Source organism: Cryptomeria japonica, chromosome 6 (assembly GCF_030272615.1).
Source record: "Cryptomeria japonica chromosome 6, Sugi_1.0, whole genome shotgun sequence".
Lineage (NCBI taxonomy): Eukaryota > Viridiplantae > Streptophyta > Pinopsida > Cupressales > Cupressaceae > Cryptomeria > Cryptomeria japonica.
Window position 1 is genome coordinate 425,862,190 of NC_081410.1, and position 24,067 is coordinate 425,886,256.

At 37.3% G+C, this 24,067-nt stretch overlaps 1 protein-coding gene across 1 annotated transcript; it reads right to left on the reverse strand.

The window, feature by feature from the left end:
* Positions 1–1,495: 1,495 nt before the first annotated feature.
* Positions 1,496–21,469, reverse strand: LOC131043006 (E3 ubiquitin-protein ligase SINAT5). Its single transcript, XM_057976356.2, has 5 exons — positions 21,348–21,469; positions 20,430–20,504; positions 17,654–18,021; positions 2,343–2,729; positions 1,496–2,155 (listed from the first exon to the last, which is right to left on the reverse strand). The coding sequence occupies exons 3-5, from the start codon at positions 17,909–17,911 to the stop codon at positions 1,835–1,837; spliced, it is 966 nt and encodes a 321-aa protein (XP_057832339.1). The 5' UTR covers positions 17,912–18,021; positions 20,430–20,504; positions 21,348–21,469; the 3' UTR covers positions 1,496–1,834.
* Positions 21,470–24,067: the final 2,598 nt, after the last annotated feature.

The following is a 24,067-nucleotide window of genomic DNA, read 5'->3' on the forward strand; positions in this document are numbered from 1 at the left end:
ATGTCCAATTTTTTTGACAGCACTGCACCAATAGTTGATTGATGATGACTACTCATAGTTGTTAAAAGCAACCAATCATATGATGCCACATCAACTGCACAACTATAGGTCTCCCTTTTGCACAACCATTGGTCTCACCTTTTTTTACGGCTGTTTTGGACACCTTGGCAAAAAAACATGCTGGTGTGTCATCATAATTGATGATGTGGCCCTGAAACTTTAATAATAAATAGGGGACCTGCCATGTAAGCTGCAGTAAAAAAATGAGAGTGATTTGAAATTTCCACATAAGATTTTAAGAAGCACAAAATTAAGGTGCTCAACACTGGATCCTCTCCCCTAAACTATTATGATCTCTGCAAAATATTTTTATGTTCTTCAATTTTGATATACTGATATTTGCTGACATTAAACTTGCCAAGATTCTTTCAAACTCCAAACACCATTCAGGATTAACCTGACCCTAGAACACCGTTTCAAGTCCAGTATTTATTTAACATCTCCGTCTTCCTATTTGAGATGGGAGATGGTTGCTACTCATAGTTTATGCTGTTCTTCCTTCAGCTATTTCTTGTTTTTTATACTCTTTGTTATGCCTTGATGTACGAATCATCCGCTGTCAATAATGCTCGGCACTGATTGTCTGTTCGGCCCTTTAGTTGTCTGTTTGGCAGTGCATTAACTGTGCAACTGTTATCTGTTAAATGTATTCTCTTATTAGATTTAATCCAGTTTACCAAAAGAAAAAACATCATGATGTTTTAATAACTTAATACACAACCAAATCTTATCCCCAATGTGTATTTTTCCACTCCACTTAATAACATAATGTTTGATGCTAAGTTGGACATTTAGAAGCAAAAGAAAACAAATCACCAAAGGCACATTTGTTTCACCATCTATAGTGACATAACTCGGTGGATGCAACCTCATTAATTTATGCTTCAGAAAATCGTCAGCTTTAGACTCAATTAAATACAAGGTTACGTTTTTTAACTTCAAAAAATATTTATATAAAAGATAGAAAAGTGAAAATCAAAGAAGTTAGAATGTTCAGTCCCTAAAAAATGACCCAATAGGTGGTGCGCTTCAAGTAACAATCCGTAAATCACCAGTCCTGTTAGTAAACTCCAGAAGTTGAAATCCATGAATTGTTACCTACATTAAGATTGAATTTCATTCTTTTGTACGACTACTAGATGCATTTTGCATATTCACGTTAACTTGAGAATTCAACCCATACAAGATATTCCGTCCGTCAATTATGCATAACTACTGCAAAATAGAACAGTCAATAGGAAAAAATTACCCAGTGAACATTTTTTGTCATTTAATAAAACTTAATCTTTATCAATATAAGAAGTATTTATTGACAAAAGCTTAATTTGCTCATTAATTGGTATTTAATTGTGTTCAAAACAAACAATTAGAATCGCATTCTCATGGAAACTCTTGCCTTCCAACATTAGTAAAAAATTTCCCTTTGAAGGAAATATGGAAACATCAATGTAGGCTTGAAGCCAATAAGCCATTCAACGAAATCAGGTTACACGAAGTCACGATATATCACAAATAGCACAGAATGCATTAACCTTTTAAGTTCATGACATGGCAGAACATTTGAGCTAAAACAGCCTGATAAAACCTGCTTCTAAATTATACAACAAGCAATTTGATGGGAATATGTCCAGACGATTGACGAATAACAAACTTATCGGCTTGCAAACTACATTGGAACTTTATGACGTGACACTTTTTGATAACTTACCGTTCTAGTTCGGGCCTATAAAGCTTTCCTTTTCTCAATAATAATTATCTTTCAGCCATTAATATCTTACTGTTCCTTCCAGATCCGTCCGGTAACTCTCAACTTCAACTCTTTCCAATCACCCCCAGAAAAGAACAGTGCCATGTTCCTTTGAATAATTAACCCATCATGGCTGTCCCGAACTTTACGATGACTGTCCCGAATACTCCTAGGCACTCCTTGCCATATTAGTTTCCGGCCATTTGCTCCAACCTCGAGACTATATCTGAAATTTCTAGCTTCATTATCATCTCCCATAAACCGAAGGAATGCCATATACACTGGTGCTGCACCTAACTGAAATGCTTCAAAATGAAGACAGAAGTATGATGAATAGCAATTGAAGACCTGCAATACGATATATAAAGACCTCAAAATCATTCCATGGCATATCCTAAGCACCAGCGAATCACTCAATTATCTTCAAAATATATAGAAATAAGTATGCACGATAACAACATTGCCACAAAACCAAGGCATAGGAAAATAAAAGCAAACATGAAAATGACAGCACAAGCCTCTGTAGTATACTCACTGTCAACATCCAGGTTGCATTTTCAACTTCAAGAGGATTGAGTTTTACATAACGGTGGTTGAAAGTGCTACCATTGTGCATATCAACTTTGTGATCATCCCTTAGATGCGCCACAAGTGTCTGTATATCCCCTGTGATAGAACATTCTGATCCTGCATAAGGGCAATTGTATGGCCGAAATGTACATTGTGCCTCATGTTTAAGCTTATTATAATATGGGAAAATATCTGGACAGCCCAGAGTATGATACTTGCATGGTAGGTCAAGAGATGATGCAACCTTTTCCAATGCTAGGCATCTTATATTTCCAAGCTCCTGTCTGCAAGTAGGGCATTTGTTATTTACTCTTGACTTACAGTTGGAGCAGAGGGTATGCCCATTAGGACACTGCATTAAAATGATAATTTGTCAGACATCAAAATTAGTGGACCAGCAGCAATTCAGAACTATAACAGGATAATATGATTTCCTTTGGCTAAAAAAATTTTACTTCAAATTTTGAATGTAAAACTATGAAAAGAATAGCGATAATAATAATTTGAAATTTAAAATTTCTAAATGGCTTGGTTTCCTGACTGCAAATAAAGTGTAATATTTAACTTCTGTCCATAATAGACCAAGTTCCTAGAATCTAGAATAACATTTGGAGTTTATAACAACCCTAGTGTCAATGATTTGAAGACTCAAACACAGACGAGAAGGGAAGCATGATAAAACAAAGCTTCAAGTGTAATTAAACTTTTCATTTACTGAAACAGGAACTTGAATATAGCATTAAAATGAAAAGTTTACTTACCATCTTGGATAATGTTTGTAAATTACTGATGTTTGTAGATAATGTTTTATCATGCTTTCCTTCTGATAAATCATTAAATTTGGGTCTATACCACATATAGACAATTTTGAATCTGACAGGAAACAGGAACTTGGGTTTTTATTCCAAATCAATTATAGTAAGGCATAACATCTGTGCTCCTAGCAATAATAGTAAGATACTTCTGAACCAATCTGAAATTAGGATTTCATCTAAAGGAGATACCAGAAACACTTTTGTAGGGCTCCAAGGTTTCATAAAACTTATTACCCTTGAACTTGGAAACATATAATAGAAGAAGCACCTTTAGCATGACCAAAATATATTTGCCCTTTTCAAGGAAATATGAACTTAGAGATATTGGATCAACATTCAAAAATTGAGATGGCCTCCACGTTCATTATCTACAAACATTATTCTAAAAGAAGATAACCAGAGATATAATTTGGAGATATACCATAGAATCACTTTTTAAACATGAAAATAATTTGAAACTACCTAGGGCAGCCAACGGGACATTTATAGGATGCAAGGAAAAGAAAATGTGAAGCTAACTCGTCTTTCATCATTTTCCTAAATATTATATACTTCTCATATTTATTCTTTCATTCAGCTGATTAAGATATTTATGTTGATGAAAAGTTAAAACCCACCTGCTAACAGACTAGCAGCTGTATAGATTTACGCATACACCCAAAACTTGTCTAGTCTATGCCATTTTGCCAGGTAAGTGAATTGCACAGAATATATCTTTCAGCTTTCAAGTGTATATACAAAATTGCCAACCATATGCTGGCCTCGTAGAAATTTGGTCATAGTCATACAAAAAGAGAATATTTACAATCAAAAATAGATTTAAAAAGAGTCAAATAATATTCTGGAGAGCTTGGAAAGTGAATGCTACTTCTTCCAGTGTAGATATCTACATATTGTCCCAATTTGTTCAGATTGCTTTGTAAACATTTTCAGATCCACCTTAAGCAACCGTTTCATAAATTTAATTGTGAAGCACTCTTCTGATATTTGAAATAAAGATACCCAGTATAATTTCCAGGCCTCTCCGTCCTTCCTGATCCAGGAGCATTAATTGGTTCACTGAATCAAATCATACCATATTTTTTCTTTCTTTCAAATTCACCGTCAAGTTTAATCACATTAGTTATCCAATTTTTTTCTCCCCAAATTTAACGAATTTTTTCTTAAATAGCAGCATAAAAATTCAATTTCTCAAGTCCTTGCTTGTAAAGATGAACAGCTTCAATTTGTTTAATGGTCAAGTCTGTATTATCCCCATTTTGACACAGTGATCTATCATTATAGAAGTAGCATAAATGGGTAAGTTTGTAGTTTCTGTTAGATATTTAGGACTGAAATAAGATGGGCGCATTATCAGATTGTTAGGTCTGCAGTGGACTGGGATAAGTTGTGGCGTTGACAGTTGACTGCTTAGACACTACCATCAAAAGAGGAGAACTGCTCAGTTACGTGTTGAAATTGAGGGAAGGACAGCTTGATTCAGCACTGAAATTGAAGAAAGGACTCCTCAGTTAATAAGTATCAACTAACTTCCCATGATTGAGGATCACTGATAGTTGAGTCTATAAGATAGCATTAGGCAGAATAGAAGGCGCTTTTTGGAATATTAACAAGCATTTAACTCTCATTTCAATGTTTGTGGCATTGCCACAGCGGCTGGGTGCTTTGGAGATGAACCCTTCAAGCATGAACCTACCATCTTCAAGCATGAACATACCATCTTGGGGACAGAAACTCTCAACAGCAGTTGATATCAATTAGTATAGAGTTTGTAAATTGGGAAGTACCCAACAAGTTGTGTTAGATTGGTAGACTTCCCTTTGAATGTATCATGTTAGCAGAAAATTATAAAAAATATATTAAAGAAGTATAACGCTTAGACACTACCATCGAATGAGGAGAACTTCAGTTATGTGTTGAAAATTTGAAATTGAGGGAAGGACAGCTCAGTTGAGCACTGAAATTAAGGAAAGGGCTCTTCAGTTAAGTATCAACTGACTTCCATGATTGAGGATCACTGAGAGTTGCGTCTATAAGATAGCATTAGGCGGAAGAGAAGGCACTTTTTGGAATATTAAAATTCAACTCTCATTTCAGTGTTTGTGGCATTGCTACAGAGGCTGGGTGCTTTGGAGATGAAACCCTTCAAGCATGAACCTATCATCTTGGGGACAGAAACTCTCAACAGCAGATCTCAGTTAGCATAGAAGTTTGTAAATTGGGAATACCCAACAAGTTGTATTAGATTGGTAGACTTCCCTTTCAATGTATCTTGTTAGCAGAAAATTATAAAAAATATATAGAAAAAGTATAATTGTTGTTGGAGTTTTTTTGTCATTTGTAAAATTAGTGGGGATTTCTACAGTGGTACAAAAACTAACATCTTGCCAGCCTGTGGAAAATATAGAAAAGTGGAAGACCCATGAAGAAAGAGGAAATTTCTTCTAGACAAAATGACAAAGGTGCTATTACGCAAGACAAGGTGCCCCAAGATAGAATGATCAAGCTGTTGGGACAAGGGTTGCAGCTTCCGAGTAGCATGAAAAATCCAGTTCAGGCTAGAACATCACAAAGAGGAGAAAGTTCAACTTCCATTCCAGAACTTGTCAGGTCCATGCTTTTGCAAAGAGAAGACAGATTGGATCCAAAGCTACAATAAACTACAAAAGAGCAGATCATCAAACATGAGCTAGGGAAATTGAGGGATGAAAAGGAAGAAACTAGCAGCAGCACTGTTGCAAATCATTTAGCAGCAAAATCAGAACAATAAGCAATTGAGGAGCAGATTGCTGAGCTTGAACCTAAACATTTGGCAGAGCTTAGTGGGTTGTGTTTTTTGCCTCTAAAGTGTACAGTGTACTATTTTTATGCATAAATGAAATCACATTAGCCACATCAGGTGATTGGAAGATTTTCCTTAATCACTTCAAGCAGGAATGCATTGGTATCTTGAACTATTTATGTTGTCCACAACATCCTAATGATCCACCAATAATGATAATTGCAGATAAGTTGACTCGTACAATACTTCTGTGTGTAAATTGCCATGCAATACTGCACTTGATTGTGGATTTAAGTGTCAAAGCTCTTGTTATCACGGGAAGCATTCCAGTGGTCATGAAAAAGTGATGGGTATAATGTGTGTAAAATGGGGCAGAGGTCTTTTCTCTCGAGTCCAAAATAATTGCTCTTTATAATGGGGCAGGAATCTAAATGCAGAGGATGTACTTGGAAAAGACCAAAGATATACTGGAACATCCAACATTGCATTGCTTGTGGGCAAGCAATTTCAGAAAGGATTGATTTGTAATATCCTGATTTTGACAGAGTGACTCATCAACATAGAAGTTGCCAGATGGGTGTATTTGTAGTTTCTACTAGATAGTTAGGACTAAAGTAAGATGAGCATTTGATCAAATTGTTAAGTCTACAGAAGACTAGTATGAGGTGATTAGTTAACTATTTGAATTTTGCATTGATAGAGGAGTGGCTTTGATAGTTGAATCCATTGATGACACATTCGCCGAAAACTCAGCGAGTGCCAAAAACTCGCCGAGTTTTTGAGCCTAGCAAGTAGTTGTGACTTCTACTCACCAGGAAAACTCGCCGAGTTTTTGGCGAGTTTTTGCCAAAAACTTGGCAACTCGCTCGTCTATTTCCTCTTAACAGAAAATGGCAAAAACAGAATTCATTTTTTGTTTTTTAATTGGATTTTGGGCTGAGAAAAGGGAACTTGACTTGGAAGGACTTGCAAGGTGATTTGGAGTGATTTTTGAGTGATTCCAAGTGGATTTGAAAGGGATTTGAAGGGAAAATCAGATTCCTAGGTAAATTTTTTTATTTTTTGTTGCATTTAGATTGATTAGAAATGATTCCTAGGTAGTCTAAATCATTTCTAAGTTATTTGCACAAGATTTAACACTAGATTTGACAAGTTTTGTTGAAATTTCACAATTTTTTTGAAGAATCTAGTTTTCAAAAAAAAAAACCAAACCCTAGATCCATGCCCATCTGGATATATAGGCACCCGTCCTAGAGGTGCTAGAGATGGGGCATGGAGGTATGCCTATGAGGGACCCGATCCTCGGTCAGTTATATGCATAAAGTGTGAGAAAATACTTCATGGAGGTATCAACCGCCTCAAATACCACCTTGCAGGAATAGATAGGCATGATGCTAGAACATGCCCTGAGACCAATGAAGAAATAAAAAGACAAATGAATGCCCTACTTGCAGCTGGGGAAGAGAAAAAATTGCAAAGGGAGAGGGCAAAGCTAGCCATGAGATCAGCCATAGCTGAATCTCAAGGTGTTTTTGTTGACCTTGAAGAGGAACAAGAAGCACTTGAAGACATAGTGGGCTCTCGGCGTGGCCCACGTATCCGCAAACCCACCATCACCTCGCCCATTGCTTTTGCTTCCTCTAGTAGAGTACCTAGCACTGTTCCACTTCCATCACCACGATCAAGGTCCATAGGTGATTATTTTGTGCCCAGGAACACACCTGGAGCACAACCATCATTAGAGGCCACTGGATGGAATAAGGAGGTACATGAGAAAACTGACATTGCAATAGCTGATTTTTGGTACTTCAACAACATTGCATTCAATGTGGCGGAGAATGCTTATTGGCTGAATTTGGTGACTGCTATGACAGTTCCAGGAAAGGGGTACAAGGCCCCTTCTCGCAGGGATTTGAGTGGGAGGTTAATAAATTACTACATAGTCCACTTGATTTCATTTTTAATTATTTTTTAGATTTCTTGTTTATTAAATCAAAATTGTGTACTAAGACCTAATTTCACTTTGCACTTACAGGTTGCTCACAAATGCAATTGCTAGGGCAAGAGAAGTGATGGAAGATCAAAAAATTGAATGGGCAAATTATGGCTGCACCATTCTTTCTGATGGGTGGACAGATGGCAAGAACCGCACCATCATCAATTTTTTGGTTGCTTGCAAGGAGAATGTAGTGTTCTTGAAATCTGTTGATGCCTCCAGCAAGGTGAAAAATGCAGAAACGTTGGCTGGAATGTTGGAGCATGTCGTCATGGAGATGGGGGTAGAGAATGTGGTGCAAATCATCACAGATAATGCAGCAGCATATGTGTCAGCAAGTAGAATCCTTTTAAATTATCACCTTTAGGCATTAGCAATATTTTCATTTGTTGTGGCTTTGTTTTACTTGGTTGCATATTTCTTAAGAATAAATTCTTCTTTTGCAAGAAGAATCCTCCAAGAAAGGCACCCCACACTTTTTTGGACACCTTGTGCAACACATGTCCTTGACCTTCTTTTGGAGGACATAGGAAAACTTAAGTGGGTGACTCCAGTTGTGGAAGATGCAAGGAGGATCACCAAATATATTTACAATCACCCTTGGGTCCTAAATTTGATGAGACAGCACACCCAAGGGAAAGATTTGGTGAGAGCTGGTGTCACAAGGTTTGCAACGATTTTTTTGACGTTGCAAAGCCTTCTTGCTGCATTGACTTCTTTGAAACAAATGTTTGTGAGTGGAGAATGGCTTAACTCACCTTATTCAAAGAAGCCTGAAGGAGAGGTTGTCGCATGCATAGTCTTTGACAGCCAATTTGCACAAAGGGCTGCAGAGATTGTGAAGGTTGTTACTTCAAAACTTTAATTTTTAAATTTTAGTTATTCTTGATTCAAGTCTCTCATTACTAATTTGTAACTTCATTATTTAAATTTTAATCTTTTTGTAATTTGTATTTTTCAATTGTAGGTTTCAGAGTCCTTCGTTCGAGTTCTTCGCTTGGTGAATGGGGATAAAACCCCAATAGGATATTTTTATGAGGCCATGGATAGGGCCAAGGAGTCTATCAAAAATTACAAGGGGATAGGCTCAAATTTGATCCCATTTGGGAAATTGTTGATAGGAGGTGGTACAATCAGCTCCACCAACCCATTCATGCAGTAGGGTACTTCCTCAACCCTCGTTTTAGGTTCGGGGGTTCTTACTCAGATTCGAATGGAGAAGTCATGGAGGGCCTCAGTACATGCATTGAGAGGATGGTACCTGATGTTGAGGAGAGAGACCTCATTGTGAGTGAGCTCCAAAATTATGAGGGAGGAAGGGGTAAGCTATTCTCTTCAGAGCTAGCTAGGAGAGGAAGAACCACTCAAACCCCAAGTATAACATTTGCCATTTGGATTTTAGGATCTAAAGACTAAAATGAATGATAAATTACGTTTTCTCTTTTCTCTTTGCTTTCTAACTTTTCCATTTTATTTATTTTGCAGATGCTTGGTGGCAAAATTGGGGTGGAAACACCCCACATCTCAAAAAATTTGCCCTCAGAGTCTTATGTCAGCCTTGCAGTTCATCCAATTGTGAGCGCAATTGGAGCTTGTTTGAAGCAATCCACACGAAGAAGAGGAGCAAGTTAGCGCAAAAACGGCTCAATGACCTTGTCTACGTGCAATATAATCTTTGATTGCGCGTAAGGAAGGTAGAGGAACTAGAAGGTGGTCCAATTGACTTGGATGATATAGATCCTTACAGTGATTGGACATCACAGGAGCAGCCTCCATTGTTTTCCGACACTGACATCACTGATTTGGAGAGGCAGGCTATGGAGGAGGGGGGTGGATTTGGTTTCAGGCTGGATGACATTGAGGAGGATAAGGATGAGGATGAGGATTCATTGCCAGTGCCAGAAGCAGATGGAGACATAGCTTCATCCAGGATGGAGGATGAGTCTCAATCAGCCATACCAAGCAAGGAGGCACAGTCACGCCCACAACAGACTTATACGACTAGACAATCTAGACCCTCTAGTTCTACCTCTCCCCAAATTTTTGCTAGAGCTGGGAAGAGGAAGTTGTAATTGTAATTTGTAATGATGTATTTACTTTTGTTTTTACAAAAACTATTTAGTAATTTACTATTTTGCTTCCAGGCTTCCATCAGCATTCCTCATGAGGATGCGATTTTGTAGACACTTTGCATTTAAATATATCTAGAATCAGCTTGTTTCTTGTGTTATCATTTATTGACTCATTGGATGCATCTTCTCATTAAATTTTGCAAAAAAAATGCATTTTTTACTAAGTTTAAGCGTGTTTTTAAGTTGCAGAGTTTTTTCGCCAAGTTTTTCAGAGTTTTTTTCCCAGGGGCTTGGCGAGTTGAGCCGAGTCGCGAGTAGTTCAACTATGGTTGAATCTTTTACCCTTCTACCATCCTTTGGACTTTGTTAAACATCTTTTATCATCCTTATCAAGATTATAGAAAGAGAAACAAGATGCTACACGTTCCCAGAAACATAGAATAGCAGTATAAGACCCCACACCGAGACAAACTATTAGATTATGTTGAATTTATTACCCTACTACCATCCTTTGGACTTTATCAGATTACTTTGAATTTATTACCCTACAGATAATAGTAGTATAACGCCCCACAGAGACAGATTATTAGATTATGTTGTCTGCTCAATTTAGACAACTGGTTCTAAGTAAATACAATGCAGGTTAGCTGATTTGTAAGTAATAGCTATCTACTATTAGAACACTGATATCACTGTCTCAGTTTGTGGAGTAAACTATGTCATATCCAGGGGTTACATATTTACTTATATTCAACTTTAAAATCCTCTTCTTTATCAATTTAAGTCTGCAGTGGAAGTAACAATTTTTTTAAGTTATGGAGGTACAGATTTGTTTCCTTCTCTAGGGGCAAAATCCTCTGGCAGTTTGATTACATGGCAGACCTCAAAACCATTACATGACTGGTCTAAACCCCACATCGATATTCATTCCTGCATATTACTCAAATCATATCAATAATAATAATAATCATGGGACACCGGGAAAATAATGTCATATCATATTTTATTGCATGGCTATAAGTATTTAATAGAATATACAGAGATTCAAAGAGTCTAAATTCGTTTTCCTATTAGCATTAGCTTTACTATTATTTTGTTCTATATTTCAACAAGCATCATGGATTCACTTTGATTGTGGATGAGAAGATGGACAAATGATTGTGTGAAGTTAAAGGTGCAAAATTTGCATTCAAATACAATGGAAGATTCTATCTGTTGGAAATATTTGCAATTAAAAGTTTAACACTAAATGGTAAATAATAAATCTATGTTTTTTTAATTAAATAGTACAATAGAGATGCATTTTCTAAGTTACATACTCAAATTATTGTTGATTGTAACTAGGGTTATATGGGTTCGGATGTTGAGGCAACATCCGAACCCCCTTTAGGACCGGGTCCTATCCTAGGATAATGTGACCCTATCTTATGCACGAACATATACCACGCTATGCAAAATACACACCATTTAATTATTGGTGCCAAAAACCCAAGGAGGCCGACTTGCATTTCAAGGAGTAAAAGATGTATATAAATAAGTGACAATTTGCAAGTCAACACACATTCATTCATTCTTCATATATGCGAATGAGAAAACAGCTCTGCTCATCAAGTGCGAATTAATAAGGAAGAAGGCGAATTCATCCAGACTTATGCGAATTGGTGCAAGATGACCTAGGTAGTGTTGTGCAACTTGAAGGACATGGAAAGAGCAGATCTGCTACATAAATAGATCAGATTTGATAGAAGAGCTAAGTATTGTAATTGTGCATTTTAAGAGGAGAATATATAATCTGACCTGTGGGTCTTTCATGCTGGGTTTTTCCTCATTAGAGGTTTTCCCAAGGTATGCTTGTTGTCTACTGTTTTATTTCTGATTTATGTTGACTTGTTAAATACTACAAATTTGATTACAATCTAGGGCATACTTAATTTATGTTGGTCTAATAAAATACTGTAAATCTGATTACAAACTAGGGCACAATTAATTATCTAAATCTGATTAACATACCTAAGGTTTAAAATCTACATGGTATCAGAGCTAAGGTGTCATTAACTACTGATTTTAGCAAATCAATTGTTGCATATAGCTGTTGGTTGTTTTCAGATTAAAGATGTCAGGTTTGAAGGCTGAAGATAGGCTTGAGGGAGCCATTGACTTTGCTGCTTGGAAAGTTCGTATTCTGTTGATCCTTGAAGAAAATGACCTTCTGAAATTTGTAGAAGAAGAAAGGCTGTCTCCTCCAAAAGATGCTGAAGAGCTGAAACTGTTCAAGAAAGATTCCCTCAAGGCTAGAAGGATCATAATTGAGTCCGTCAAGAATCATCTTGTCACTGTCATATCAAAGTTTGCATCTGCCAGAGAAATGATCAAACACTTGGAAGGGATCTATGAAGTCAACAATCTCAGCAGGGCTCTTGCCCTAAGACAGCAACTTCTACACATGAAAATGAAAGAAGAAGACTCAATCATAGCCTACTTCATGAAGATCAATGAACTAAAGGACAAGCTAAGCACTCTTGATTGCCAAATCTCAGATAAAGACCTTGTTATGATTGCATTAAATGGTCTACCTGATGAATGGGAACCATTCATTCGTAGCATTGGTGGAAGAGCCAATCGTCCCAACTTTGAGCGTCTTCAATCTGATTGCATCGAAGAGGAATCTCAAATTGAGGTAAGAGGAAAACTCAAGAACTCTCTCAAAGATAATCATGTTCTCTTATCTAAATCTAGGAAAGGTGGTCATTGGAAGAAAGAGAAGAGAAGCAAAGATTTTAGATCCTCCTCCTATGATCCAAGGAAAAAGTCAAGAGATTCCTCTCACATTCGTTGCTTCAGATGTGACAAGTATGGTCACTATACCAGAGATTGTCAGAATGACCCAAAGGAAAGGGAAGCCAACTTAAATGAAGTTGCCGAACAAAGTGAAGACTACCTTCTTATCTCTACTCTTTCCAGCAATGTTCCTACGGACAGCAATACGTGGATACTTGACAGTGGTGCCTCCAGACACATCTCAGGATTTCGTGAGCATCTCTCAGATCTGATTGAAAAAGACACCAATCTTCATGTAGTAATCGGTGATGATGCTCGATACTCGATAAAAGGTTCTGGCACTACCTCTTTAAAACTAGATTCTGGTATTTTCTTACAACTCTGTGATATTCTCTTTGTACCTGGTATTAAAAGAAATCTTATTTCCATTTCGGCTTTAGAAGATGAGGGTTTGCAAATAGCATTTTCTGAAGGGAAAGTACTCGCTTGGTCTAAGAAATCTAACTTCAAATCTGCTCGTATTATTGGAAATAGATGTGATAGTTTATATAAGCTTGCAGCTAATCCAATTCAAGCTCTCATTCATGAGACCCCTGAATCATGCGAGCTATGGCATAGAAGATTGGGTCATCTTCACTTTCAAGCTCTTCCCACTCTCGGTAAAATGGTCAAAGGTATATATATATATATATATATATGCCTAAACTCAGCTTATCTCATGATGATGCTTGTAAAGGTTGTGCAATGGGTAAGAATGTAAAGAATCCCTTTCATAAAAGCGATAGTAGGGCTAAAGAAAGGTTAGAGCTTATTCATTCAGATTTATGTGGTCCTATGTCAATAGCATCTCCTAGTGGTTTCCTATATTATGTTATCTTCATAGATGATTTCTCTAGGAAAACATGGATCTATTTTCTTAAAACTAAAGAGCCTGAAGAAGTCCTAAACAGATTTAAAGAATTCAAAGCCTTAGTTGAAAATACTACAGGAAATCGAATTAAATGTTTGAGGTCTGACAATGGAGGTGAATACACCTCAGGTAGCTTCTATGACTTTTGTGTTAAAGCAGGAATTAAGAGGGAGTTATGTGTTCCCTACAACCCTTAGCAAAATGGAGTTGTTGAAAGAAAGAACAAGACCATTGTTGAAGCTGCAAGAGCCATGATACATGATCAGGACTTGCAACCTTTTCTATGGGCAGAAGCATCCAAAACCGCAGTTTATATTCAAAATAGATGTCCTCATCGAGTTCTAAAGGATGTGACACTTGAAGAAGCCTTTTTAGGAATCAAACCAGACATCAGTCACCTAAGGATATTCGGAAGCCCTGTGTATGTTCATGTGCCTAAAGAAAAACGAAGCAAGTTGGATCCATCTGGAAAGAAAGGCATCCTAGTAGGATACAGCGAATCTTCCAAAGCCTTCAGGATGTACATTTCAAGTCAAAGGTATGTTGAGGTAAGTAGAGATGTAACTTTTGAAGAAGATATTGCTTTCAAGAGATCTAAAGGTTCATTAATCAACAATGATGATATGGTGATGGAAAAACAAGATTCAATTGTTGATGCTAACCCTGAGTTACAGGAGGAGTCTACTAATCTTCCAAATCAGGAAGTTCAAAATGACTCATCAGAACCCATGCAATCTACCAATATACCTCAGGATATTGTGGTCTGCAAGAAGAGACCACTTTGGGTTAGAAATACGATTCAAGACACTGAAGGGTTTGCTGCTCCCAGAGGAACCTTCAGAAATAGCAAGAGTTTCCAAAATCACGCCAACTACATTTCTGTGATGTGCAATATAATTGAGTCTGAACCCCACAATATCGGAGAAGCTATGTCCCATCATGCTTGGAAATTAGCCATGGATGAAGAGTATGGGTCTATCATCAAGAATGATGTCTGGGACATTGTACCCAGACCCAAAGGTAAGTCTGTCGTTTCCTCTAAATGGTTGTTTAAAATTAAACATAATGCTGATGGTAGTATTGAAAAATATAAAGCTAGGTTTGTAGCACATGGTTTTTCTCAAAAGGAAGGAATAGATTATGAAGAAACCTTTGCCCCTGTTGCTAGATATACCTCTATTAGGTCTATAATAGCTATTGCTGCAGCCAAAGGTTGGGAGCTGCATCAAATGGACGTTAAGACAACCTTCCTTAATGGTGTCATTGAGGAGGAAGTCTATATTGAGCAACCAGAAGGCTATGTAATCCATAAAAGAGATTCTCATGTTTGCAGGTTGAAGAAAGCCTTATATGGGCTCAAACAGGCTCCTCGCGCTTGGTATGAAAGAATTGATAAGTACTTACTAAGTTTAGGGTTTTCCACGAATGATGCCGATGCTAACATTTACTTGAAAGTTTATAATGATGAGATGCTTATTTTAGTTTTGTATGTAGATGATTTATTTCTCACAGGTGAAAATAAATTAATCATGAGATGTAAAAAGGAATTAGCCTCAGAATTTGAAATGAAGGATTTAGGTCTAATGCATTACTTCCTAGGGTTAGAAGTATGGCAAAGAGCTAATGAAATCTTTCTAAGTCAGGGAAAATACAATATTGATATTTTGAAAAGATTTAGAATGATAGATTGTAAACCTATGCGTACTCCTATGGAATCTAACTTAAAGAAGTTAAGTGTTTCTGCAGCTAACTCTGATTTTGCAGATCCCTCTGAGTACAGGCAGTTGATTGGCTCCCTGATGTACCTAGTCAATACTAGGCCAGATATCTGTTATGCTGTGAATGCTCTCAGTCAGTTCATGAGCTCACCTAAACATGTTCACCTGGTTGCTGCCAAGCACATTCTAAGATACTTACGTGGCACGATTGGTTATGGGCTGAAGTATTCACTTAATACCCCAATCCTCTTGAAAGGCTACTCAGATTCAGATTGGGCAGGAAGTGTCAAGGACAGGAAAAGCACTTCAGGCATCTGCTTCAACTTGGGCTCCGCAGTGATCTCTTGGGCATGCAGAAAGCAATCTTCGGTAGCATTAAGCACTGCAGAAACTGAGTACATTACCGCATCTGTTGCATCCAGAGAAGCAATGTGGCTTCGTAAGCCCCTTGTTGGATTATTTGGTCAAGCCAATGATCCTACCACCATTCATTGTGATAATCAAAGCTGTATAAAGATGTCAGTAAATCCTGTATTTCATGATCGGTCCAAACATGTGGAAACACACTATCATTACATTCAGGATATGGTGCAGAGAGGTGCCATTCATCTAAAGTAAATTAGCACAGATGAACAAATTGCTGACATCCTCACCAAACCCTTATCCAGAGTGAAGTTCGAGTACTTCGAGATAGACTCGGTGTCATGGAAAACGGAACCCTGATTGAGAGGGAGCTTCAATCTCAGTGACTATTTGTAGCACTTTGAATCATTCTTTGCTTGTGTGCAAGAATGAATTACATCCAATCTATCCTTGTGTGCTAGATGGATAATTGTAATAATGTAAAGACCCACTGGTGTATTACACTTTCTATGCTTGTGTGCTAGAACCATCCTATGCTTGTGTGCTAGGTGGAAGATGTAATTCTATGCTTGTGTGCTAGATCCATTCTATGCTTGTGTGCTAGATCCATTCTATGCTTGTGTGCTAGATGGAACTTAAAGGTTCAGATTATGTATTCTCCTCCTCCCTAGTTAAGAGGGAGTGTTGATTGTAACTAGGGTTATATGGGTTCGGATTGCCTTAAGGCAACATCCGAACCCCCTTTAGGACCGGGTCCTATCCTAGGGTAACGTGACCCTATCTTATGCACAAACAAATACCACGCTATGCAAAATACACACCATTTAATTATTGGCACCAAAAACCCAAGGAGGCTGACTTGCATTTCAAGGAGTAAAAGATGTATATAAATAAGTGACAATTTGCAAGTCAACACACATTCATTCATTCTTCATATATGCGAATGAGAAAACAGCTCTGCTCATCAAGTGCGAATTAATAAGGAAGAAGGCGAATTCATCCAGACTTATGCGAATTGGTGCAAGATGACCTAGGTGGTGTTGTGCAACTTGAAGGACATGGAAAGAGCAGATCTGCTACATAAATAGATCAGATCTGATAGAAGAGCTAAGTATTGTAATTGTGCATTTTAAGAGGAGAATATATAATCTGACCTGTGGGTCTTTCATGCTGGGTTTTTCCTCATTAGAGGTTTTCCCAGGGTATGCTTGTTGTCTACTGTTTTATTTCTGATTTATGTTGACTTGTTAAATACTGCAAATCTGATTACAATCTAGGGCATACTTAATTTATGTTGGTCTAATAAAATACTGTAAATCTGATTACAAACTAGGGCACAATTAATTATCTAAATCTGATTAACATACCTAAGGTTTAAAATCTACAATTATAAGTATTATTAAAGACATTTTAATGTTATAGTAAAGGAGACAGAAAAGTGGATGAGGTTAAAGGAAAAACTAGAAAGATAGAGATAGTAAAGCGTTAATTCCTAAAAATGATTAGAAGCATTAAATAACATGTTAAATAGATACAACCAACCAGCATTTCCATCAGCATGAACCTGATAGATTCCAAAGGATGTAAATTGTGCACAATGGCATGGTCACTTGTTCCAACTATGGATGTGCATTAAAAATAAAACAATTGTCACAAAACACAATCCATATTTTGCTTTATTGTAACTCTCAACATCTAGGAGTATAAACTTAAATGGAATATTGCAAAGTTTCTATTCATATTTCTATTACTTTTGTACTGTGGACATACAAAGAAATTTATTCAATAGATATGAAGAACTAAATAGATAAAATTGAAACTATATGGGGAAGAGAATAAAACCTGATGAATTGGTGGATACATAGAATTTGTGCAGACGGGACACTCTAGAAGTTCATGTACACCGGAAGTTGGAGATATAGCAGGCTTTCCATTATTTAAAGAATGAGCCTTTTTAATAGAAGGTTGTTCAATTATGGTGCCTGAAGGAGATTCAATATCTGAAAACACTGATCCTTTATCATCCATAAAGGCAGTGCCTGCTTCTGCGTAAGGAGCTTCATCCCCTCTTTGTTCCTTCATAACCCTTAGACAGCTCATATGGGTTCCCACGTATTGATCTGGCTATATTTGCCTCCACACAACGTATATGCCCAATACACCTCAATGTCTCAGACCACAATGTTTTGCACGTATCAACTGTTTGGAAGCTTCGATAACATGTGACAAAAGACTTATAAGAATTTGAGACAAGTGCAAGAGCAAGCTAACATGACATGTCTTAGACCATAAGTCAACTTTATATATGTTATACAAGCAAACTAAATTATTTATGCATTTTTCTTGGGTTTCTGAGGTTTATCTTCTGCCTTTTTATCTTTTAGTCTAATATTACAAACATTAATTTAACAATGAAGCCATAAGTGTAAACACTTTTTGAAGGCCACTTAGGCCTTAAAGTTAATTCAAATAACAAACATGTCAATATGGCATTAGAAATTATCCATTGAAGATTAAAAGAATATCAATAAAAGGGAGTGAGAAGCTTAAAACATAAAAGATGTGCGGTCATACCTGCCATAAAACTAAAAATGAAACATGCTTCTTAAAAATAAATGATTTAAATGCAAGCCCATGGTTGAAAAAATAATATTATTGATCTGTTAAGGACTGATGCAAAATTCTATGGTGAAACAAGAAAAGCATAACCCGTTATGTAAAGAGAGAATCATTTTTAACTGAGCATCTAAAATTTAGATATTCTAATTTATTCAGAGATAGACATAGCAAAATGATGTCAAAGGCATACACTTTTCCACCTAAAGCCAACTGCTTTTAGACAAATTGCCAAATAAAAAAAAGGCTAACAACACCAACAATGATGTAAGTTCTTACTCTAAAGGGAAATCCATATTATTCTGAACACACAACCACTAAGAACTCTACAGAAGACAACTAACTGCAACCCTTGGAAAACCCCCTCATTCTAAAAGTTTAAAATGAGTTACCTTCAGCTCCACTCAGAACTCTATAGCAGACAAATAACTGCAACCCTTGGAAAATCCCCTCATTCTAAAAGTCTAAAATGAATTACCTTCAGCTAAAATCAACCCACTTGTAATGGCCTGGCTAAATATAATCTTAACCTAATCAACTTTTGAAAGAAGATGGCAACCTATGTATTTCTACTGCAATCTGACAGTAGGTAAACTAAAATTTCCCTTCTCACATATTTTCTTCTTCCCTTGACTATTGGCATATGGGGTAATGTTACTAACGGATTGAAGATTTTAACTCTCATGACACCAACAATTTAAGTCTCTTCAGTATTGTCTTCAATGAAATGTATCTCGGGACTCTAAGCCCAACAATTTAAGTCTCTTCAGTATTGTCTTCAATGAAATGTATCTTGGGACTCTAAGCCAGTTAATCTACAGTTGCATCCTCAGAGATCCCCAACACATTGTATATGGCAAAATTTCACATTGAGATTTCTTAGTTGTTTATATTATGTTTCATAAATACAAATTTTGAGTCCATTCCTTCCCTGCATCATCTCCTGAATCTTGGGGAGTCTTTCCAGATAATCTTAAAATGCATTTCCCATTTTCACATCCGAGGACCTCCAAAAATATAATAAACAATGCATGAAACCAAAAAGTAGAAGCCATCCCAACCACAAAAGACCAGTGAAGAAACCAGAAAAATAAATGCCCCACTTTCTTTCTTAATTTTAGGGAATATTATTTCATGGACTCCAGTTATCATAAAAGATTTTTCTTTAGTAACTTGCAAGCCACATCCTAACAACTCTAATAACGTTGATACATATTGGCCCTTGGGATGTATGTCAAAGTCTTGATTCCTAATAAAGAATTGATGAAACAAGTTGCATAATATAATATGGGATTCGGATTCTCAAAAATACGTTAAGGTTGCCTGGGGCATTTGAGTGCATCTAAAAAATGCAATACTAACGCCAGAAGTTTGTGAAGTTCATCAGTCAGGCAAAATGATAAAGGGGATATCAATGTGCTAATTTAACGCTAACAGCCCACAGAAGAAAATGCAAATTTAAGACTTTACACTTTACAGGGATGACATTAGAATGCATCGGATACTTGGTTACTTGGAGACTACAGAGAGGAAGATGGTAATAATTACTTAGTGTGAAATGGTGCAGCCACTTTAACAAACCCATAAATGCAGAGAATCAGGAAGCGTATAACAAGTTAAAAATATAGTATGGGAAGCCCTTAAGGACACAGACGTTAGTCCTGCAACAGTCTGTGATGAAGAACTCAATTCATGTTAAGGATCCATATCCGCAAGTACAAAATTGTGAGTTTTATGCCATTCTGGGCTAATAAAATTTGACCCTTCGATTGATATCGTACTTAACTAGGTGGATTCTCACATGTCACTTAGTTATTGCCGGTTAATTTATTTCAGTTTATCATATCTTCTAGGCACGCCCATCGCCATGCACAATTTGTGCTATGTAAATTTCTTCAGTCTCATCCTCCATTCTTGCCACTGATGCGCAATGATATATTTTTTTTAAATAATTAATTAAATAATACAGCAACAAATAACCTAATCCAGAGCAAAGAAATACCTGAAGCTTAATCTTCAGAGTTTCGACAGCTGGGCGATTGGGTCTGTGAGCGCTTGTGTAAAAACTTTGAGGCTCCTGCGCATTAACAACAAATAAATGTTGGAATTCAGTCCAAAAATCACAAGGGGATAAATTGTAAAATTTCTTCCTCACAGCAAGCTGTTTCCCCCTTTCACGAGGAAGAAAGGGATAATGTATACTTATTAAATACACGGTAAATATAGATCAAGTCTGAAGATCGCAGAGTATCACGAAACCCGAGAATAGAAAACAACGCATCAAATTCCGAAACGTTTCACGGATTCTACTGTTTCTGACATTTCGAGTTAAACAAGAAAACTAATACACGTACAAAACATTCAATTTTCAGACAGGTTCCAAACTCCAGTTATTAAACACAAGCATGCTACAGTATTAATTTTTTTTTTTCAAATTCCCTGATTCTCTAATATTTAAGACGACGGTATCAAATGCGTGCACGAAAAATTTATGCACAAAATTGACAACCGTGGTAGGATAGGCCAGTAATTAGAAAAGGAATTTCGTTAAAAAACATAGTGCTGTATTGGTAGAGTTAAAAAATCACAGCTAGAGGAAGGTTTTGGGCAAAAGCACAAACTTAACTGGTACAAAAGCATTTAAATGTCTGTACGAATAACTTTCGAACAAAATTCAGTCTTGTAGCAAAATAAAGCAGAATTTCCAAAGTAATATTTTTTAATGCCCACCAAGACGGACTCCGGCACGTAATTCCCCTCTTTCTTGCAAGTTACAGCAAAAAAAAATCCCATCCAGATAAATATTTCAAAGAAATAAAAAACACCATTTCCGTCTCCTTTAAGTTCATCAATAAGCAGGCTGCAAAAAAAGACTACTAAGCTGAGGAAATTTAACAGAAATTGCACAAAGAAAACCTACTAAGATATGCAAATTCGACAGAAATTGCACAATTTCCACATTACTGAAGATCTATGACAGAAAAAAACAAGTTTTCGTGATCAAAACGGCAAAATTCGAATGTTTTTTTCCCAAAAAATAACAAAATCTGCAAGGACTTGGAACATAACAAAATTTAAAACTCACAAGTCGCGAATTCCGGCACAAAGTAAATCCGAGAAATCTCCCTTCCACGCGTTGAATTTTGACAGGCCGAAAATGAAAAGACAGAGTCGCAGAAATTTGGCTAAGATAAAGGAGAGCGGATCTTCTTCTGAACCTCAAAACACACGGATTTAATCCTTTTCAGGATCAATTTTCCATATCTCCGTGCAATTTTACACAAATTTGAGGGTTTCCTGGAATGCAGAAAATTTGCGTGTGGAAAATGTTTGATTGTTTAGCTGGTCAACCGGCTTAAACGGTCACTGCCCCCATAGACCAGGCATCATGGGCACTTAGTTAGCTGTGGGGGCCGTCGTTTTGTTAAAGGAATTTAGTGGCAAGGAAAATATTTGAATAGGTAAATACTGGACGGCATGGTTCCCTAAGGTTATAGCACTAGACATTTTATGTGAGGCTTTTTACTTGGCTAGATATGATTCGATGCCAAATAGAAAGGAAACTAGGAGGAAAACATTTGATAAGATAAAGCTTAGGAAAAGGATGTGGGGTTCATCAATTATTTTAATGAGCTTAGGAATTCTATGAGATTTGTTGATAAGTGCAAACAAATGGTGGGACCCTTTAGTTTAGGCAACTTAAAGTTGGGTGGGCTTTGTTTGTGATTGAGTGGTTGGGTATAACTAGCTTAAATGGGTAATTTTATCCTACTATTTAGGATGTGAAAATAAGTCCATTTTCTCTCTAGCATATTTTTTATTTTGTTTTGGATTCATTTTAAATGTAATTGTTAGTTTATACGGTAATACTTTTATGTAAATATGATTTATGATATCATTATATTTCAATCTTATTATTATTAATCTTTAGAACTTCATTTTGGATCTTTAGATTATTTATTTTGCATCTTGGACTAAATCTTGAGATACGGACTCACAACTCTAAATTTTGAACTTTTAAATTTAGAATTTAAAGTTAAGTATTATTGACCACTTTACTAGTTGTTGGGATTCAACCTACTATATGTTTATATTGAATTATGTACCATTGATCTTAAGTATTGTTCTACATCAGATTGTAGACATCTTCACCAAACCCTTCATAGAAAGCAAGTTCCTTCATCTATGAGCTTTGCTTGGGGTGCAATAGGTGTCTACTTCAAGAGGGGCTTCTTAGTCCTTCATTATCTCCAACCTTTGTCAATGAAAGGGCAATTGAAGATTGCTTCTTTCTTGACCAACAAAATGGACTAGAACCAAGTGAGAAGCAATACCTTAAAGTACACTTATGATCTTGAGAATCACCAATCTAAGTATTGTTGGGAATATGCCTCGAATTCTCCTAACCATGTTCGGGTTGATCGAAGTAGCCTACACCGATGGAGCAGCAGAGTGTTACTTTCTTGGTTGTTGAACACTTTTTGATCGGTGTGACTTAGGCCGATCGGGACAACTCTGGCCGATGAACTTGACTTCTTGGTTTCCGTATCGCCTATCGGGAGAGGTTGTTATTTGTTACACCGAAGTCCCGATGGGTTAGTTGTCTTATGGCTGGAATGCTTCACATATCAGCATAGCAGTTCGAAGTCATCCCGATGACCCAACGAAGTTGACTTCGGTCATCGGAGTAACTTTGGCTTTCGGGAAGACTTCATGAGAGTTGTTTCGATGACCCGATGGAGCTGTGTTATGTAGTTCGGGTTGATATCGGCTATTGGGTTGACGAGCTAAAGGCTACGCCGAAGTCCCAATGGATTCACCTTGGGTTGTCAGAGTGCTATCAGTTATCGGAAGAGCCTTCTGGATGTTGTGTCGAAACCCGATGAAGTCAACTTAGGTGGTCGGGCTTGTCATCGGCTATCGGAGGTTCCGGTTTGAAGCTATGCCGATACCCGATGAAGTCGCCTTCAGCGATCAGGTAGCATCGGCTATCGGGTTGACGAGCTGAAGGCTACGTCGAAGTCCCGATGTAGTCGCCTTTAGTTTTTGATGTGTCATCGGACATCGGGGAAGCCTATTGGATGATATACCGATACCCGATGAAGTCGCCTTCAGCGATCGGGTAGCATCGACTATCAGGATTACTTGTTCGGCGCTATGTCGAAGTCCAATGGAGGCGTCTACTACTGATTGACGATTGGAGTAACTGCTGACTGATGTTTCTGATGGGCCGATGAGGTTGCCTTCAGTGTTCAGAGATCGGGATAGCTTGGAAGCAATCTCACCAATGGCCTGATAGAGTCATTGGAGATCAGAATGACTTGTGGAGCGATATGCCGATGAGATGACTCCTGTGCGGTCCGCTCTGGTTATTAGGAGATTGGGTCTACCTGTTGGAGGTTATCCCGATGACCTGATGGAGTTGTTTTCGATGGTCGGGATTACTTGTTCACTGTTTGGCCGAAGACCCGATGGTTTGGTGTTGGCATCCTTAGAGTGATCGGGGATCGGGGAGACAGCAGGAAGGTTGTGCCGATGACCCGATGGAGTCACCTTTTGGCGATCGGGTATCATCGGGGGATTGACTCTACCAATTGGTAGTTATACCGATGGCCGATGGAGCGGAGACCGACTGCGGGA

Excerpts from the sequence above, each read along its gene's own strand:
- LOC131043006 (XM_057976356.2), bottom strand. The coding sequence starts at position 17,911 with ATGAGCTGTCTAAGGGTTATGAAGGAACAAAGAGGGGATGAAGCTCCT. Across the intron at positions 2,730-17,653 it reads TGTATCCACCAATTCATCAG|TGTCCTAATGGGCATACCCT; the intron begins GTTTTATTCTCT and ends ATTTTAATGCAG. Across the intron at positions 2,156-2,342 it reads ATGCAACCTGGATGTTGACA|GTCTTCAATTGCTATTCATC; the intron begins GTGAGTATACTA and ends ATCGTATTGCAG.